Genomic DNA, 13,888 nt, shown 5'->3' on the forward strand with positions numbered 1-13,888 from the left:
GCAAGGCAGGCTGCAGAGGACGCTCAGAGGCAGCATGTGGATGCTCTCCGTCAGTTAGGGGAGAATGCTGCTGGTGCTCAGATGTATGGTTCTCATCCCCAACCTTCACCCCCTGAATGGAGTTTGGAAGACTTTTTGAAGCACCAACCTGCCAAGTTTGATGGCAAGAAGAGTCCCGATCAGGCGGACCAATGGATGAAGGACATGGAGCGCATCTTTGATGCCAAGAGGTGCCCGGATGAGAGCAGGCTTGCTTTCACCGTCTACATGCTCACAGGAGAGGCTGAGCACTGGTGGGCCAGTATGAGGTTAGTGATGGAAGAGAAGCATGAGGACATCACATGGGAAGCCTTCAAGAGGAGGTTTCTTTCAGAGTATTTCCCTGATAGCGTGAGGTACGCTAAGGAGGTAGAATTTCTCCAGTTGACGCAGGGAAACAAGTCTGTAGCTGAGTACGCCGAGAGATTCAAGCATCTGGGGCGTTTTTACACCATGCCACTAGATGAGGAGTGGCGTTGCAGGAAGTTTGAGAATGGTCTTAGAGGAGACATCCGCTTGATGGTAGCTCCATTGTCCATCAAGGACTTTGCGGCCTTGGTGGAAAAGGCCAGGGTCATGGAGCGTATGAAGGTAGAGGTGGAAGCTCAGCAGCAGCCACAACAGAGAGTTAGCGGACCATCTGGGTCCAGGCCACGAGTTGAAGAAAAGAGGAAGCCTTATGCTAGACCTCACCCACAGTCACAAGGGTCTAGAGGTTTTTCTTCCCCACCCAGCAGGATCCAGTGCCACCACTGCGGAGGACCACACGTGAAGAGTTTCTGCCCACAGCTATCTGGGTTCCGCAGGTGTAACCATTGTGGCAGAGAGGGCCACTTTGGTAGGGATTGTCCTACTTTGAGGAGGACAGTAGCACGACCTTCACCACACACTCCGAGTCAGAGTTCAGGCCAGACTCAACAGAGAGGAGGAGGCAGTAGGCCTCAGGCTACAGGCAGGGTTTTTGCTATGACAGGGTTAGAGGCAGCAGGTTCAGGTAACCTAGTTATTGGTTGTTGTGTGATATCTGGCAAATCATGGTGCGTGCTTTTTGATTCTGGAGCGACACACTCTTTTGTGTCAGAGTCTTGTGTGCGAGAGTTAAGTCTGCCGGTGTGTGAACTACAGTTTGATCTAGTGGTATCGACTCCGGCGTCTGGGTTGGTTAGGACTTCTTCAGTGTGTTCTAGATGTCCAGTTGAGGTAGAGGGGCGCGTATACAAAGTCAATCTTATATGCCTCCCTCTGCAAGGACTAGATGTGATCTTGGGAATGGATTGGCTTTCTGCCAATCATGTTCTCATCGACTGCCGGGAGAAGAAGTTGTTGTTCCTCAGCTCGGAGGAGCCCGAGCTAATATCTTCCCATGGGGTAATGAAGGAAATTCAGAACGGTGCACAGTGTTATATGGTCTTTGCCAGGATGGAAGTTGAGAAGGAGGAAAGGATCAACGTGTTACCAGTGGTCAGGGACTTTGAGGATGTGTTTCCCGAAGAGGTACCAGGTTTGCCCCCGAGGAGAGAAGTTGAGTTCTCCATAGACTTGGTACCAGGAGCTGGTCCTGTATCGATAGCTCCTTACCGCATGGCCCCAGCAGAGTTGGTGGAGTTAAAGAAACAGATAGAGGGATTGCTTGAGAAACAGTTTATACGGCCGAGTGCTTCGCCGTGGGGAGCGCCTGTCTTGTTGGTAAGGAAGAAGGATGGTGGCTCGAGGTTGTGTGTGGATTATAGGCAGCTGAACAAGCTGACTATCAAGAATAAGTACCCCTTGCCAAGAATAGATGATTTGATGGATCAGCTTCATGGGGCGTCGGTGTTCTCCAAGATTGATCTCCGGTCAGGTTATCATCAGATTCTGGTGAAGGCAGAAGATATTGAGAAGACTGCTTTTAGATCCAGATACGGGCATTACGAGTATGTTGTCATGCCATTCGGTGTGACTAATGCCCCGGCCTTGTTCATGGACTACATGAACCGAATCTTCCGTCCGTTCCTAGATAAGTTTGTCGTGGTCTTCATAGACGACATTCTCATCTACTCCAGGACGCAAGAGGAACATGCCGAGCATCTGAGGATAGTGCTTAGCATTTTGAGGGAGAAGCAACTGTTTGCCAAGTTGTCAAAGTGCGACTTCTGGATGAGAGAGGTGCAGTTCTTGGGGCACATTATATCAGCTCAGGGAATAGCCGTGGATCCAGCTAAGGTAGAGGCCGTGATACAGTGGGAATGTCCCAAGTCGGTGACTGAGATTCGGAGCTTCGTGGGCTTAGCTGGCTATTACAGGAGGTTTATAGAGGGGTTCTCTAAGATAGTAGCACCCCTGACACAGCTAACCAGGAAAGATCAACCGTTTGTATGGACTGATAGGTGTGAGGAGAGCTTCAGGGAGCTTAAGAAGAGGTTGACGAGTGCTCCAGTTCTGATAATTCCGGATGTGAGTAAACCCTTTGAGGTTTATTGTGATGCCTCTCATCAGGGACTTGGGTGTGTCTTGATGCAAGAGAGGAAGGTGGTGGCCTATGCTTCAAGGCAGTTGAAAGTTCATGAGAAGAACTACCCCACTCATGACCTAGAGTTAGCAGCGGTGGTTTTTGCTTTGAAGATATGGAGGCACTACTTGTATGGTGCACAGTTCCGTGTGTTTAGTGACCACAAGAGCTTAAAGTATCTCTTCGATCAAAAAGAGCTGAATATGAGGCAAAGGCGGTGGATAGAGTTTTTAAAGGACTACGACTTCGAGCTTCTCTATCATCCAGGGAAAGCGAATGTGGTGGAAGATGCATTGAGTAGGAAGACAGTGCATGTGGCACACTTGATGATGAAAGAGTTAGAGTTGCTTGAGAGTTTTAGGGACATGAAGCTACAGTTTGAGTTGGAGCCGGAATTCATTAGGTGTAGCACCTTAGTTATATCTAGTGACTTCTTGGGCTTAATCAGAGAAAGACAAGCAAGGGATGTTAGTCTACAGAAGGTAAAAGAGTTACTGGGATCGGATCAAGCCAAGGAGTTTGCCTTGGGCAGTGATGGTGTGTTGAGATTCAGAGGCAGGGTTTGTGTACCAGAGGATGTTGAGTTGAGGAAGTTGATCCTCGAGGAGGGACACAAGAGTCGTCTTAGTCTGCACCTTGGCATGACTAAGATGTACCAAGACCTCAAGGAGAACTTTTGGTGGCAGGGCATGAAAAAGGAAGTTGCACAGTTTGTATCCGCTTGCTTGACGTGTCAAAAGGCGAAGGTGGAGCATCAGAAACCCGGTGGAACGCTCCAGCCCTTAGATATTCCGGTGTGGAAGTGGGATAGCATAGCCATGGATTTTGTTACCCACTTGCCTCGCACCGTGAGAGAACATGATGCTATATGGGTAGTGGTGGATCGTTTGACGAAGAGTGCTCATTTTTTGGCAGTGAATCTCAGAATGTCAATGACTAAGTTGGCCCAGCTCTACATCCGAGAGATAGTGAGACTTCATGGGGTGCCTAGTAGCATAGTGTCTGACAGAGACCCCCGGTTCACTTCCAGGTTCTGGCAGGCACTGCAGGAGGCTATGGGTAGCAGGTTGAGGATGAGTTCTGCTTATCATCCTCAGACTGATGGCCAGTCAGAGAGAGTGATTCAGTCCTTGGAGGACTTGTTGAGGACGTGTATCTTGGACCACCTTGGTTGTTGGGATGAGGTGTTACCGCTGGTGGAGTTTACCTATAACAATAGTTACCAAGCGAGCATAGGGATGGCGCCTTATGAGGCTTTGTATGGGAGGAGGTGTAGGACTCCTTTATGTTGGTACCAGGACGGTGAGTCAGTTTTGGTAGGACCTGAGTTGTTGCAACAGACCACAGAGAAGGTGCAGTTAGTGAGAGACAGGTTGCAAGCATCCCAGAGTCGGCAGAAGGCATATGCTGACAGAAAGAGAAGACCCCTAGAGTTTGAGGTTGGGGAGCATGTGTTCTTGAGGGTGACCCGAACCACTGGTGTGGGGAGGGCTATCCGCTCAAGGAAGTTGTCTCCTAAGTTTCTGGGTCCATATCAGATCTTGAGGAGGATAGGGCCCGTGGCTTATGAGATTGCATTACCACCTCAGTTGGTTAATCTACACCCAGTCTTCCACGTGTCGCAGCTACGGAAGTACGTGTTTGACCCATCGCATGTCTTGGAGGCAGAGGATGTGCAAGTTAGGGAAGATCTCAGAATAGTGGTACAGCCCGTGGCCATAGAGGACCGCTAAGTGAGGGAGCGCAAGGGAAGAGCCACAAGTCTTGTGAAGGTCATCTGGGACCGGAGGACAGGGGACGCTACTTGGGAGCTAGAGGAGGAGATGAGGAGTTCATACCCACATCTGTTCTGGTAAGTCTAATTTTTCGAGGACGAAAAATTTTGTTGTGGGGGAGATATTGTAAGCCTTTTTTTTCAGTGCTATAGAGTTTGGGCCTGGCCTTTTCGGAGGCCCAAGGCCAGCCCTACTGTAGGACCCCTATACCCTTCCAACTCACTCATTCTTCACCCTTCTATTTTCCAGAGCTGCCCTCTTCCTCAAACACTCTATCCTTCAGCAAGGCTCTGCTAGGGCACAGTTTTCTTCCATCTTGAGGTAGCAAAGATCGACCCTGTACTCCCTGGTAAGTCGAACTCTAGAGCCTTTGGCCTACTTTCTTCCCCTCCTTCCACTGTTTAAGCACATTGGTTAAGTTAGGGCTAAGTCTCTTAACTTCGTGTTGTACGAATCTCTCTGTTTCAGCTCTCTAATATAGTCCTTGGAACCGTGGTATTTTTGTTGCGGGTCAGTGTCATTTTGTTATCATCTAAGCAAGGTAAGGGAAGCTAGATTCATCGATCTTGAACTATTCTTGGCTGTTTTTGGTCGTTTTTATGCTTATATGCATGCATAGTGTGCTTTTGTTGAATGAAATGGAGTTGCATGTGTATTTGGGAGTGGATCTGAGCTGTTTCCGCCACTGCATGTGAGTTAACAGTGGTGAACTCTGCTATTCTCGCCCAAGCGAGCTCGTCTCGCCTAGGCGAGAGTATCAGAATGTTCACCCTGGTTCTGCCACGAGCACTCGCCCAGGCGAGGGGCTGCATTTTTGGGCGACAGGCCAGCTCGCTCAGGCGAGACAGCATCGCCTGAGCGAGAAATCGTGAAACCTTCCAGGACCCAATGTTGTAGGCTCGCCTAAGCGAGAGCCAGTCGCCTGAGCGAGACAGCTCCTCTCGCCTGGGCAACTACTCCTAGCTTGAGCGAGGCTGCTACAGCGGGTGGTTCCAATTCTGTTTTCTCTCTCTGTTTGATGGATGAATTTTGTGATTTATTTATTTACCCCTTCCTTCCAAAACCTAAAGCATGTGAATATGTGTATGTGGTTGTTTGAATCTTATGAACTAAAAATTTGTATGTTGGCATGAATAACACATGGATTTTGTTTGGTTGGTTGGTTGACAAATTGCATGAGAATTGGATGTTTCAAGCCAAAGGTGGTGGATATGGTATGAAATATGAATTTGGTGTGATAGGCGTAATTCCATGAGTCTCGTGGGGAGACCTCATGGTGGCGTGTAGTGTATATATTAAGATATGGATTCAAGTAAGGATCGCATCCTGAAACTCTAAAGGGTCAGTGAGTCTCAGGTAGAGCAATCTGACCCAAGTGGTGAGAGTGGCGGGAGACCTTAGTCTTTGGCAGGATAATGGCCTTAGATGCTTGAAGGTTAACCTTGTGCGTGGTAGGGTGAAACCCATTGGCAATGGCTCTGCAGAGCAGTAGAGGCCACCACAAGTGCAAGTGTCCAGTGAATCCGATCTTAATATATGTATCCTGATAATAGAGTCATAGGTGTCTTGCTTGTTTGCCATCATATGATTTATGTGTCTCTGAGTTGTATGCCTGTATATGTTTATGCACTTATTCTTTTACTCTATGATAAGTTTCATGTTACACTAGCTTACCCTTGCATTTTGTGTTGTTTCTGTTATGTTTCCTCTTTTGCGATGATCACCTTCTGGTGGGAGCAGATGAGAGGGAGGTTCGAGCTGGATCTGAGAAACGGAGTGGTGCGGCCTAGATTCCCTATCTGGATGTCTTAGGAGTAGTTTCATGGCCATGAGGCCTTTTGTACTAGTTGCCTTGAGGGCAACCCTTTTGCAAGACTGTTAAACTTAAAAAAAAAAAAAATTTCCTTTTGCTTAGGGCTATGTGGTATGCCTAAGTTTCCTTTTAAGTACTTCAGGATGACTGTAATAGTTACCTTTCGTACGCTTCATGTTCATCTGAGTGCTTCTCGTTATTATAACTGTGTGATGTTTTATTTAGTAGTGTAATCTATTAAAATGGGATGTCACATAAAATATATCAGAATTTAAAAAAAAACATATTTTAAATTTATATCTATATATATATATATATTATAAAAAAATTGGCGCCAAGACCCTCTTTATCCTCTGAGCTCATATATAGTTTAACTTTTTAAGATTAGTATTATATACCGTCTTCAGTTAAACTTTAGAATTGTAGTTCTTATGTTATTTAGTTATATATTGCTCTTAGAGATACAGAATAAGTTGGTTCAAGATAGAAGTGAATTGAATAATGAACTATTTTTTGTAAAATAAAATTAGTAACTTTTAATAAATCAAATTGATTAAGGTTGTAAAATAAATTTTACAAATAGTTTAGATGTAATATAAACACGTAAAAAACTTACGGAAGAAGAAGAGGTAATGAGAAAAGAAACTTCATGAATAAAACTAATTAATCCATGCGTAAATTAAATTAAAAACAATTATAAAACATTAATACCGCCTCCAAACTTTTCACGCATTCATTCAAAAACCCTTTAAAATTTTCCAAAAAAAACTCACAGAACCTCCAAATCTTAGAAGAAGAAAAAAACTCCAATTTTCCCAAAATTCCGAAAAACCCATTTGTGATCCGTGAGTTGGATGTTTGGGGTCGCCGTAGAACGATGGGTGTTGTGGGTCATTACAGAACGTTGGGTTTGAGACGGTTGCAGAACGTTGAAAATCCCTATTTGTGGGTCTTCGCGAGGTATGCAACCACCGAGATTAATGGGTCGGTGATAAGTGTAAAAGATAAGTTAATTTTTTATTTAAAATTGATACTTATCACGTGTAAAATGATGTTATTTGTGTATAAAACAAACCTCTTAACTTAAAATAGAATGATGTATTTAGAATTGAAGTTTTATGAATTATAATGATATTTTGTTATTTTGCAGTGAATATGAAAAAAATTATCAAGTATGCAGTTGAGCCACCTAGAGCTAAGCCATGGAAGTAGAAAAGACAGGACAACATATTTGTACTTTCTGGTTGAGCATAAGAAATGGAGCTAAGCCTCGTGAAGAAACCCTATTTGCAAGGAAACCTGGAGCCCAAAGGTTGACCAACCAAAAAAACCCTTCCAAGAAGGAAAGGTCACGTGCTAAGCACTAGGACAAGGGGTTGAGTTGAGAAGGAAATCCACTAATGAAGTAACCCTGTGGCTGAACACCAAAAGTTGGGTTGAGCATTACCCAAAAATTCCTATAAATAAAGAGTTTGTGTCCTCATTTCAAGCATTGAGCGGAGGCTCCACAATGTAACAATAACATAGAATCGAGTCTGTGAGGCACGAGGGAGATGCTCTTAGTGTAAATCTTATGTGTAGATGCTGCTATAATTACGTTATAATATTCTATGAGTACCTGAACTCCCTCATGTCCGGGTTTGATGTAATTAATTCTGATTATATTCACTTCTACTCCTTACCTGTTCATTTTGCTTTCATTCAATTGTTTGTGGTTTGATTTATGTTTAATGATGGCTTGAACACTTACCTATTTAACTGTTTATTTTGCTTTCATTCAATTGTTTGTGGTTTGATTTATGTTTAATGATGACTTGATCACTCATCTATTTAACTAGTTTGGATTGAGTTGGAAAACCAGTCTCAAACTGTGGTCCAATCAAATCATCATACATGTATTGTATGCTCCATGGCATACCAGACTGGATGCTGGAGGAGAGAGTCTTACACATTAAAGCAAGGACTCATTCTACCAGGAGTTGAAGAATCACATTGAATTTGGAGTCCTTAAGTTCTAGTGTATCAGGGATGAACCTAGATCTATAAAAAGAGTACTCCCAAGACATTGAATGATTTACAAAGTAAGTAAACAAGATGGTAGGTAGTGGTGTAGTAGAAGAAGATGAGATGAAATCAATTCATAACCCTTACTTCACTCAATTTATCTAATAACTACTATTTATTTTTACTTACACTCTTTATCACAAACCAAAAACCTAAAAACCAAACTACCAATATACTTGCTAAACTCATGTGGTTACGACACTTGTTGATACTACTACGTACCAGTACACTTGCTGGAAAATGATTATTGTGAAACAGTCATCAGTTGGCTTCTTTTGGGATTAACGGGTGTTCCTATTAGTGGGTTTGCGAGTGAATCTGAATATGGCAACTACAAATAATTCACATAATTGCACACAAATAGTTTACATTAAACTCAATTATTATCCAGAGACATGTATTTTGAATAAGAATCACTAGAAACTTGCACTTGTGGTGACTTCTACTGCTCATCCATGATCATCTAAGGTCATTATCCTGCTACTCTCACCACATGAACCATTCTACTCTATTTGAGTATGAATGATCATTAAAGTTTCATGATGTCACCTCACTTGAATCCATAGTCCAATGCATATACTAAAATAACACCACCATAAAATTTTCCCATGAGACCCATGGAATTATGTCAAACACATACAATACTCATAAATATATATATATATATATATATATATATATATTAACAAATTTATTATCATCACAGTTTCACAATAATACTTTCGCAATCATATACATCTTTAATCATATTTTCATATTCATATATCAATAATTCCATCTCAAATTTCAAATAACAAACAATCACATATTTTACATCAACATACCGAGTCAAGTCTCAAAATACTAACATCATTCATGCATAACTTCATACACCGTATTTTTAAAATTAAGTCAATCAATCACATGTTAAAAATAAGGAATTAAAACTCTGAAGCATTCTCGCTTGAGCTAGAAATTCTCACTTGAATGACCGAAACTCTCGCTTGAGCTAGATATTCTCGCTTCAGCGACAGAGACTCTCACTTAAGCTAAAGATTCTCGCTTGAGCTAAAATTAAATAAAAACAAAAAGAGTTTTAGTGGCTTTCTCGTCTGAGCTAGAGATTCTTGTTTGAGCGACATGGGTTCTCGCTTAAGCTAAAGATTCTCGCTTGAGTTAAAATTCGAATAGAGAGCAAAGTAGAATTTTGGCTATTTTCACTTGAGCTAGATTTCTCTTGATTGAGTGACAGAGGTTCTTGCGTAAGCTAAAGATTCTCGTTTAAGCTAAAATAGTATATTTTCACATGTTCTCAGCATGCAAAACTAGAAAACACAAACCACCACAATTCACATGCACTCATCAATTTAATACATCAAAACTCAATTAATGACCAAGATAAACAATTCCTTTCAAAATTTCAACAAAACCTAACTTCCCTTGCTCTTACCTCAAACGCATACCAAACTTGACAAAAAGAAGATCCCAAAGAATTTGAGCACCAAAACCCTCAATTCAACCTAAAGAAGCTCAAAACACAAAAACACATAAAAAAAATTAGGACTTTGATCATAGTCAAAGCGAAATTAAAAACCCAAAATAGAAAAAGGGGTCGGAAATATTCTATCTCTAATCATACAAAATTTTGTTAATTTAACAAAATTCACCGTAACTTATATATTTAGTTTAAAGAAATATAAAGTTATTGTACCAAATAAGTGGAGGGATCGATCAAAATATTTAACAAAATACTCATTTAAGGTCGCATTCACAATTACATATTAGTTACTCTAGACCTTGTATTTTTCTTTATTGTCTTTGAATCTCCGGTTACTTGTTCTTTCTTGTTTCCCTCCAAATCATATCTTCCAAGTTGCTCTTGTCTTCATTGTCCTCATGACAGACTCTGTTACCAACTTTACTTAGGAAATAGAAAATAAATAAAATAAAAAACTTGAGTAAGCCACAGAGATATATAAGGTCAGCTAGGTTAACTCGTATTAGGTTGCTGAGCTATTAAAATAGGAAAAAAATATTTTAATTATAAATTATAATTTTTTTATATAATGATGCATACTTAATCGAATAATTATCAACAAAGTGAAGGTCAAAATTTTAATCTTGAATAAAGCAAATTAAAAATCGTGGGACTTCAACGGAGTGCATTAGTTGGGTAATAGGAGCAAAACTTACCTCATTTGTGTTACCAAGAAGTCACAAATTAAAGCAAAATGGATGCAACTTTCAATTTTTTATCAATTATAACTGACCAAGACCCTTCACCCACCAATGTCACTTACAAATCTGATATTCACCATTGGAGCCTGCTTCCAAGAAGTCCTTGTCCATGCTAACTAAGGTTCTTTACTTTGAAGCTTGTGATCATCCTTTGATCTTGACCTTTAGCTTTGTTTTTTATCTCTTAAATTGCTTCACCTCTCAACAACACACTAAACTTATTTTTCACTATAGGACTTCTACATCTCCATACAAACAAAAATGTAGTTCAACATAATGTATATATAAGCCATATGTGTTTGTTTTTTTTTTTTTAATCAATTAGTTTCACTCTTTCTTACTCCTACCTTTTGTCACTATTACCAATTAAAGTGGCAATTAATTAATATCCTTCCGTTTTACTTGTGCCTTTTACTTTCTCTTTTAAGTTGTATGCTAGCTTACCATTGAAACATGATGACTAATGTGACAAAAAGTAAAGTATATGCAAGTACACATCAATGATGATGACACCAAAACAAAACCACACATACAACTCTCAAGTTAAATGATAAACTCTTAAATTGTTTTCGACTGTAAATAGAAAAAATGAGTTAATTTTCCATTTTTATAAGTAAAATTTGTATGAATAAGTGAGTTTAAAATTAAAATTTATAGTTTTCATCCTCGAGTTTTTTCTATTACTCAAATTTTATATATGTTATTAGGATATTTTTTTAATATTAATTTATATAATAAGTAAGTTTATAATCTTACAATTTTACTAATCAAGCATGCGAGAACGAAAACTCCATAAATTTACATAAATTTTTGGGTTTTGAGTTTGTCGAACTTATAGGAGTGAAAATTGTCAAATGCTTACGATTTCAAGATTGTATTGGGAAACAGTAACAAAATGTTGTGGTTATTATTTGAATAAAAAGAATAAAAGAGTACATCTTGCATTTCTTTTCTCTGAAACATTTTCTTCTGAAAGGAAAAGCTACCTTAATAGGAAGTAAAAGGATCTAGCTTATGAACAAAGATAAAATGCAAGAACAAAATAGACAAGAAAATGAGAGATAATATTTGTTATTTCTCAATCGATTTACTATCTTGTTATTTGATTGTTTTTAACATCTGAAATTCTAACATTAACTTACCCTTCTAAAAAAGTACTCTTGATCAAACCTTCCTGAATTTCTTCTAAAGAAATCATTCATACACATAATTGCTGCACTTATTTTATGATAATCATTGTCCATTTCTTTAATCTACATGATGATGACCCAGCAAATTATGAACACAGGGAGTAGTGTTTCAGTGGCCACCAAATCCAGAAGTGTATGTTACACCAGTTGAAGGTAACCAAAGATCCCCCAAAAGGAGATTGGCCACAGTGAAGTTATAAGCCTGGCTAGAATCATTGATGACATGGTACCCTGGCCATTTCACTCTGTTATCAACCCTAGCTCCTGGTCCATAATTCTTGTACTCTCCGAAGTACAAAGTGTCCAAATACAATGATGTTCCATCCCACTCTAGCCACCCTTCTGGCCTTAACACCTCACTAATGTAAGACTGCATGAAAACTGTTGTAGAATATTTCCTCCACGGTCTTCCAAGGTAAGTTGAGGTGGTGTTAACTGAGGGCAGAAGATCATGGTCTGCTGAAACGTTGCAGAATTGGATGGAGAACCCAGATGATCCATAAGGGCACGTTTCTCCTTGAGCTGTGATTGTGTTCTGCTGTTTATCTAACCCTTTCTTCACCAGTATTGTGCAGTTCTGGAACACTGCACTCGCATGTCCAAATATGAAATCCACGGTGCCACTAATTTTGCATTCTCTGTAAAATTGGCGCAAGGAGTGGGCATAGAGGCTGTCTTGGTACCCAAAGATCCCACATCGGAGAAACACAGAAAGGTCAGAGTCTGATCTCAGTGCAACAGATTGGTTTCTTTCGGGTCCTGCAGTGTTCCTGAAGGAAATGTCTGTTGCTATGAATCCTCTCCCATTTACAGCTTCAAAACAAGATAAAAAAATTAAGAATCAAAATTAGTGTAAAATTTGAAACCAAACATGTTTTTTAGTTCTTAGTATTACTACTGAAGTTTCCTTACCAAAGGTAGCAGTTCTGTATGTGGTTAAATTTTGAGTACGGCTGAGGTTACCGGAGATAACAGTATCATCCATGCCCTCTCCGATCATCACAATGTTCCATTTGTTCTTCTTGATCTCAACTTTCTCGGTGTACAAGCCCTTCTTTATGTGTATCACAAAGCGTCTCATGCTATATTCAGGAGCTGCATTCACAGCATCCATCACCGTAGTAAAATTACCACTTCCATCAGCAGCAACTACAGCATCCGCAGGCATCGTATTTCTCTGCAGCAGTGGTTCAACCAATGCAGGAACTTTGTCCATTCTGAAAGAATCCGAAACAACCTGGTTCACCAGGTTTTGGAGCAACAACATTGCTTCCTTAATTTCATCGTATATTAGATCCTCCACATTCCCACTTGTACCTTCAAAACCTTCCATGCACGTGTCTGTGTTCGCAAGTACACCACTTAGCCATGTCCTCAAATCAGAGCTCAGATTCCCAGTACTGTTATGCTTCCCTGCCATGTCATGCCACAAATATTATACCCTTTCTTTTCTACTAATTAACATAAATGAGATTATATAAGAAAGACTCATTCAGATAAAGATGATAGATACCTTGGGGAGTTTCAACTGCGGAAATGGACCAGCTGAGTTCATCAGCTGACAAGTCCAGCAACTCAAGACATGCGACAATGGCATCAGAAAGAGGAAACTCACTCTTGACATTGCTGAACTCAGATTTGAGAGTGGAGGTAACGTTTTGCAAAACATCACCTACTTTTCTCACGGAGCTTACGAATTCGGAAGGAGAAACTTTGAGGGGATGGAGTATCGCAAAATCACAGGGAGCAAAGAAGAAGAAGATGAAGATGAATGTGGCAGATGGAACTGGAGCAAGTTGTTTTCTCCAGAATACAGCCATTGCAATGAATTGCATAAGACGAAGGAGAAAACTTTTAGTAATTCATCATACAGCTGAATATTGTGTTTTGAACACATAATTTATAGACAATGAAACTCTGTAATATCTATAATCTCCTAAACTTATGAAAATATATTTTGTAATATCACTATTTAAGTTAATAATTAGGATTTATATGTTGAAAAACATTTATAAGACTGTTATTCAAATATAATATTTTCAATATATTATTACCTAAATTAGAAATGGATTTAACTCATGCCTCTAAAATGTAACAATGAAAGAAATATCTAATTTAGTTAAAATATTTTATCCTTTTTATCATCATCAATGAAAAAAGGATAGCACCTACTTCGTGTTTAACTAAAGATAAACTAAAAACTTCAAAATCAGCTCCAGCTGCATCTCACCTTTCTTATTTTTTTCATTTCTAAAAAACATCATTAACGCCATGTCAAAATCGCAAAAAAGGGTTTCTTAAA

The 13,888-nt window shown here is 40.0% G+C and overlaps 1 protein-coding gene across 1 annotated transcript; it reads right to left on the reverse strand.

Moving 5' to 3' along the window:
• Nucleotides 1-11,439: 11,439 nt before the first annotated feature.
• On the reverse strand, nt 11,440-13,471 carry LOC114162726 (pectinesterase/pectinesterase inhibitor PPE8B-like). The gene is made up of 3 exons (XM_028046687.2): nt 13,100-13,471; nt 12,499-12,999; nt 11,440-12,399 (listed from the first exon to the last, which is right to left on the reverse strand). The coding sequence occupies exons 1-3, from the start codon at nt 13,419-13,421 to the stop codon at nt 11,696-11,698; spliced, it is 1,527 nt and encodes a 508-aa protein (XP_027902488.1). The 5' UTR covers nt 13,422-13,471; the 3' UTR covers nt 11,440-11,695.
• Nucleotides 13,472-13,888: the final 417 nt, after the last annotated feature.

Source organism: Vigna unguiculata, chromosome 9, assembly GCF_037176805.1.
Source record: "Vigna unguiculata cultivar grain cowpea cultivar isolate G323 ecotype 2 chromosome 9, ASM3717680v1, whole genome shotgun sequence".
Classification (NCBI taxonomy): Eukaryota; Viridiplantae; Streptophyta; class Magnoliopsida; order Fabales; family Fabaceae; genus Vigna; species Vigna unguiculata.

Excerpts from the sequence above, each read along its gene's own strand:
- LOC114162726 (XM_028046687.2), bottom strand. The coding sequence starts at position 13,421 with ATGCAATTCATTGCAATGGCTGTATTCTGGAGAAAACAACTTGCTCCA. Across the intron at positions 13,000-13,099 it reads CGCAGTTGAAACTCCCCAAG|GGAAGCATAACAGTACTGGG; the intron begins GTATCTATCATC and ends ATGACATGGCAG. Across the intron at positions 12,400-12,498 it reads ATACAGAACTGCTACCTTTG|CTGTAAATGGGAGAGGATTC; the intron begins GTAAGGAAACTT and ends CTTGTTTTGAAG.